The sequence below is a fragment of the Streptopelia decaocto genome (assembly GCF_964273445.1).
Source record: "Streptopelia decaocto genome assembly, chromosome: 1".
NCBI lineage: Eukaryota > Metazoa > Chordata > Aves > Columbiformes > Columbidae > Streptopelia > Streptopelia decaocto.
This window is the reverse complement of record NC_138663.1, coordinates 144,002,100-144,008,501: the sequence shown is the minus strand read 5'-3', so window position 1 is coordinate 144,008,501 and position 6,402 is coordinate 144,002,100. Positions and strand designations below refer to the sequence as shown.

The window sequence follows — 6,402 nt, the reverse complement described above, 5'->3', positions numbered from 1 at the left end:
TTTGTTGCTTGGTTATGGGGGCCTTGAAGACCAGTACCACAAGATAGAGAGGAAACTGTCAGCAGAGGCTGCAAAAAATTCAGATGAGAACAGTTAAAAAGTTGCCTGAAGGACAGAGAAAGAGAATCCAAAAAGAAACAAAGAAGCCGCAGACCCAGAATTACCATTGGAGCAAAAGGCATGCGGACAGTGTGTGAAGTACGCATGAAGACCAGGTGCATAGATTGTGAGGGTTTAAAAGCCCAAGCCTCTTTTGTCTCAGGGTCCCTCCCCTCAAGAGGCACTCAGTCTGGACAGTTTCTTTGCTGTACCTTTCAATTTATTTTTTATTTTACCATTTATTTTTTTTTTTCTTTTAACCACAGACATCTGAGAGTATGCTACTGGAAACCTAGGGTCAGCTGCTACACTGACGCACTACACAGCGGTGAGCTTAGCTTACTACCATGCTTGTAGGGAGGTAGAGGGTCACCAGCAGCACCCAAGAAAGGACTTTCTACCAGAAACCAGGGTCACATCCCTCTCCACACAGCTTAGGGGCTGAGACGTGGACTTTGAGCCACCGTTCGCAAAGAGCGGGAGGCAGGCTGGGGGATCCAGCACAGCAGCAGAGCAGCAGCTGTCCCTCTACCCCAGCCCATCTGTGTCAGCCTTTTGTACTTCCTCTGCCACAGCACCAGTTCTGGATGCCTCCACCAGTTTCCCTGATTTAAGCAGCAGTGTTGTCTGTCATCATGGAGCCATACAGGGCTGCAGGCTATTTAAGGGGCTTACATCCTGCAGTTTGGGAACCTCAGGTACAGGCAGTGTGAAAATTAATTGCTAGTACGTAATGTTAAGCAAAACAACAAGACTAAACAGCTCTAATGACTAATAAGAGAAAAGCTCAGCTTGTAGAAATTCATGTTTTAATTTTGTTTTCAATAAATTAAAAAGCAGCAGAAGTTTAACTTACACTTTCAAAATGCAAGTCACATTAACCTTGTCATATTCTCACACAGCAGATTCCACCTGCTGTGCATCTCATCATCTTGTGGACACACTCTTAGTAATGTTGTCGCTAGTGTAGTGATTTCATTTGGGCAAAACTTACTGCCAGTAAAGCTGTTCACCAGTTCACTGCACAGTGCTGGTGGCAGCCACTGCTCTGGCAGATCAATGTTACAGACTTCAATCCTTCCGTGCTTTACATCCAGATCTACTTTAACATCAATAACAGAATCTTTATAGACCATGTTCAAACAAGTGCTAACGCTGAACTTGGGTGTCTTTCCATACACCCATTCCCAGGCTTGTAGTTCTTTAGTTTTATTACTAATTCCAGGAAGCACAGTCTCATCAGCTGGATTTACTAAGGTGATATGATGATCTATTTGGTGTTGTGTGGCATATTCTTCAGCAATGGCATCCAGGAGCATCTCAGAAGTTAAACTAGAATCCTCTTCAAAGAGATTTTTCACTGAGGCAGGCACACTAGGAGTGGCATTGCTTTTTATCCCTTTATAAGGACTTTTTAGCACAGAAGATAAAACAAACTTATCTGCATTACAGAGTAAAGTACAGTGGTGATAAGCAGTCGTCCTTCCCAGCTTTGCAGCAGTACCCGAGATTTTGTATTGCCCGTCTAGCAAGATGTCATATCTGTCAGTGACATGTACGTCTAACTGGGGGCTCAAGGCTTTCAGTGCCTTCACAATTAGTTTCAGGTTTTCCATTCGTTCGTATTTTTTTCTCACTGTAAAGAAAGTCAAATTGATATTGCCTAAGTCATGGTAAACCGTTCCTCCTCCACTTCTCCTTCTGGCCAGTTTTATATTTTTTTGCCTCATTAGCCTGAGGTTGCATTCCTGCCAGGGATTCTGATGTCTCCCTATTACCACAGCAGGGGAATTTCTCCAAAGGAAAAGGACCTGTCGGTTCTCTAAATTCATGTGGTCATGGATCCAGTCTTCCACAGCTAGATTTTGGTAAATATCATTAGATGTAGACTGGATAATGAGGCCTCCACTCGTTGTGCTTCTGAAACCAGCTTTTGGAGTCTTGAGGAGGCAGGATAGCTGAAGGCAGCTCTTTAGTGATGACCGGAGTACCATGTTTTTAATAAATGGACAGCAGATGGAAGGAATACTTGGTCTGGTAAAGCTGAATGTGGCAAGTGCACAACCTGCTGTTGTGACAGAAATGAAATGCTAGCGGCTGTCATGATGCAGTCCCACTGTTCCCAAAGCAGCAACGCTCCCCAGCTGATGTGAGTTACAAGGCATATTTCTCCTCTTGAAGCTTGTGATGCTGTTCCAACCCCGACGTGTGTTTAACGTAAAAGCTGGGGTTGTCAGAGCACCCTGGTGCCTGAAAGAACAAAGGAAGAAATGGAATCAAACAGTGTGTTTTCCCCTCACTCAACACAGTCTTGCTAATACAATTTTACTTTGTGTATTTTACTAAAGTTACCTTTAGCAGTCCAGGTTTGGGTTGTTTTTTTTTTTTTTGGTTGGTTGGTTGGGGTTTATTGGGTTTTCTGTTTGGTTTTGTTTTTTTCTTTCATTGATCTGATCAGAAAAAACAGGTGCAACAAGTTCACGAGCTTGTGGGGTCAGTGCCGAGCCAGCCAGGCCAAGGCTTCATAGAATCACAGAATGTTAGGGATTGGAAGGGACCTCGAAAGATCATCTAGTCCAATTCCCCTGCCAGAGCAGGAACACCCAGATGAGGTTACACAGGAATGTGTCCAGGTGGGTTTTGAATGTCTCCAGAACAGGAGACTCCACAACCTCCCTGGGCAGCCTGTTCCAGTGCTCTGTTACCCTCACTGTGAAGTTTCTTCTCAAATTTAAGTGGAACCTCCTGTGTTCCAGTTTGTATCCATTGCCCCATGTCCTATCATTGGTTGTCACCGAGAAGAGCCTGGCTCCATCCTTGCGACACTCACCCTTTATATATTTATAAACATTAAAGAGGCAGTAGTAGTATATATACGGCTTCTTGCCCTGGAGCCAGCAGCGCCCAACTGAAAGTCGAGACGAGCCCCGCGGAGTTACCGGAGCCGCTACCACCCGCTGCCGTCCCGGACGCCGCTTTGCTCTTGGCGCGGGTGTCCCGCTACCCACGGCGGCTCCTCCCGAGAACCAAGGCCACCCCTGGGCGGCAGCGGGTCCCCCTGCGGGGCTGCACGGAGGCAACGCACCCCCTGCCCCCGCTCCGCTCCCTTCAACGGCCGGCCCTGCGCGGGGTCGCCGGGCGCTACTCACGGCGCGGGCAGACTCGTCGGCGGCCCCTCAGCGCGCTGCCTAACATCTTCCGCTTCCCGGGGTTAGAGGTGCCGGGGGCGGGCATCCGGCCCGGCGGTTCGTGATTCTGCCGCCCGGGTGAAGGCGGAGAGGGAGAGAGGAGCGAGGGACTCCGGCGTCCCGCTGTTGGTGCAGGGGCCGTCAGCTGCTCGGGGGGAACTGAAGGCAGCTGGTGGCACCGCGGCGAGCGGCGCCTGCGGGTGCCGCTTCTCCCAGCGCCTGCGGGTGCCGCTTCTCCCAGGGCAGCCGGGCCGGGGTACGGCTGGGGGACGTGAGAAGGGGTGAGAATGGTCAGCTGCTCTGCTACGTGCTGCTGACTTAAAGCTCTTCAGCCTGGTAAAAACAAAACAAAAAACACACCTCCTGTGGTAAGAAATTGTAAAATAGTAAGTGATATTAAAGAAAAACCTTTGCGACCTCTCCCAACACTGTAACTGCAGAGCATCGCAAAGAGACAGATGCACAATGGATAAAATGGATGACTCTTTGTGCAGGACCCAGGTGTGCAGTTCCTCTCTACAAGATGTTCTGGGTGCTGGAAGCTTTCATGAGTTCAAAGGGAGACTGAACAAGTTAACACAAATGCACAGAGGGTTGTCAAATACATAGAAACTCTCCGCAGCATTTGTGAACATACAGAAACTAAATGTTGATAGCATAATTCATTAACAAGCTGGAAATGGACAGACTAGATAATTAAAGATGCACTGCATACAGCAGATTGTCTTCAGATTTGCATTGATTTAAGCCATTCTTAAAGTCATCCAGACCTTAGCTGTAACTCTTCTTCAATAACTGTTGTCTGTATTTACATTGTGGGCTAACACATAGCACTACTAGTTGAAATTTTTATGCACAGTAGTATCTATATGGGCAAATATGTGCTATATACCTCTTGCTGGTGTGCATGCATTCATAAGTGATACATTGCATGCCTTTATTTCTCATTCCTCCTCAGTATTGGAGTCCAAAGATGTGAAAGAATTGCAGAGAGAAAGGGTAGGACAGTGCGTTGTGATAGTTCACATAGACTATTGCTCTTGATCAGGAACAGTTACAGGTGATTTTTCTTCCTTCCAGTTCTAGGTAGCTTAGGAAGAAATACCAAGTCAATATTCTTATTTGGATGAAACAGTGAAATTAGTTGAGGAGTGATTTGGCTTAGGGTATGAGGTGTTCATATGCTTGCTTTACCAATAAAGAACACTGTTTATGATGAGACCTGAATTGCCTTTACCTTCTGATTGAAGAAACGGTACTAGAACAGCTATATTCCTTGAAAGGTGAAGGAGAAAAGAAGGTGGATAAAGGGTAAAAGGCTCCAGAGATTAAAGATGTGAGCTTGGGGTTGTTTCCTACTGAAGAACTGGATTATTAAGAGCAGGACAGTTCCTTACCCAACTCTTAAAAGAAATGTGTGGGTGTAGTAACAAATATGTCACCATGCCCCTGCACTTGGCAGGTTGTATTATCACACTAAAAAAAAAAGAAAAAAAGTTGGTAATTACTTTAAGCAGTTTGAAATGGGCATAGCTTGTTGCTAAACTAGACTGGTGATAGCTTTTCACTGGGCTGAACTACTCTGTAATGCATAGGGTAAAAACCATATAGAATTTGTCCATAAAAATGTGTTGAGGTAGCGTTCCAAATATTGGAAGATCAGCTTTTGAGGCAGTTGGCAGAATGCAAAAGTGAACCTGGGCACTGTAGCACTGGTCAGCAAAAGTGAAATGCATCTTGTGGCCCTTCTGAAGTTAATAAAAAGCAAACAAAACACGGGACCATTTGTTTCTGTTTTGGCAGTCTTGGAGCTTTGTAGAATGTTGTTCCTCCATTTTTGCCACAGGGTGTCACTAAAACATACTGTGTGCTGTTACACTATTTTCCAAATTGAAAACTGTGGGCCTAACCAAGGCAATTCTGTTCTTTTAAATTAGAACTAGAATTTGCTAAAAATGTAAAGTGTACAGAATACTAGGTGGACAGGTAAAATTGTCATGGGTCTGTTTCTGTTGCACTGAAGGATAAAATAGACATGCAACAGCAAATACCTCTCTTGAAAAATGGCTATTGTTGAAGATAAACTCAGCAAGATAATTAGAAATATTCTGGCCGTAAGCAAGAAGCATGAATTTATAAAGAGGATTGTATTACATTATAAGCCAGCAGGAGATCCTGAGAGATACACATAAAATCTCAGAATATAGAGTTATCCCATGGTACAATTCAGCAAAATCTACATTAATGACACTGTCACTGTTTGATTGCAGGGCAACAATAAACCGTGGCAGATGCTCTCTGTCAACCCATTCACCTTTCCCTCCCCCCAGCCCCCCCTCCTCACTAAGGAAAGGCAACAGGGCAAAGAGGCAAAGAGAGAGAGGAATTGCAAGTTGGAACAAGTTAAAAATGTTTTACTAATGCTACTAATAAAATAGAGAAAATAATACAAAATATACAAAACCAAACTTGAATTTCCTGGCACAGCTCAGCACTGCTCCAGCAGCTGCAGGGCAGGCACCTGAAAGTCCTGGGTTGGACTCTGCGGCAAACCGGAACCGGATTCAGGGATGCAGGATCTGTCACTAGGCCTCAGATTGCAGGTACGGCAGGCAGGGTCCTCCCCAGATGCTGGCCATAGTTGAAGAGAGTGAGACCCTCGTGATCTCCTGCCTTTATATGATGTGTGACGTGGATGTGATGGAACACTTAGTTTTAGTCACCTGTTCAGTTCGCTCCTCCTTGCAAATGCACCCCTCTCACTTATGGGACGTGCATTCTTATTAGCGACCTTGCATACCATTGCTATGTCTGGAAAAACATGTATCCAACTTCAGAAAAGTGCAGTTACTTGAAGAACTTAGCTGAAAGGGAAATTCACTAAAAGAGAAACTGGTCTTGTTTTTAACAAAACCAGGACAGACACTTATTCTGGTATTTCAGGAATGCAACTCTGGGTTCAGTCTCTGTGTGCAGGAATTCCAAAGCCATTGGGCTGCTCTCCTGTGGTGGAAGTCTGAGGCAAACGTCCATCTGCATAGCTGATGTTAACTTTCACAGAGTCTCGGGCAGCAGCCTACAGAAGATTTATTACTTTCATCATTTGCTCCAGCAG

The 6,402-nt window shown here is 45.3% G+C and overlaps 1 protein-coding gene across 1 annotated transcript; it reads right to left on the bottom strand.

Annotated features, from left to right (window-relative positions):
• Positions 1-891: 891 nt before the first annotated feature.
• On the bottom strand, positions 892-2,923 carry LIPT1 (lipoyltransferase 1). The gene is given in 3 exon segments (XM_082047170.1): positions 892-2,149; positions 2,152-2,349; positions 2,452-2,923. Coding segments are annotated over 2 exon segments (1,230 nt in total). The 5' UTR covers positions 2,204-2,349; positions 2,452-2,923; the 3' UTR covers positions 892-971.
• Positions 2,924-6,402: the final 3,479 nt, after the last annotated feature.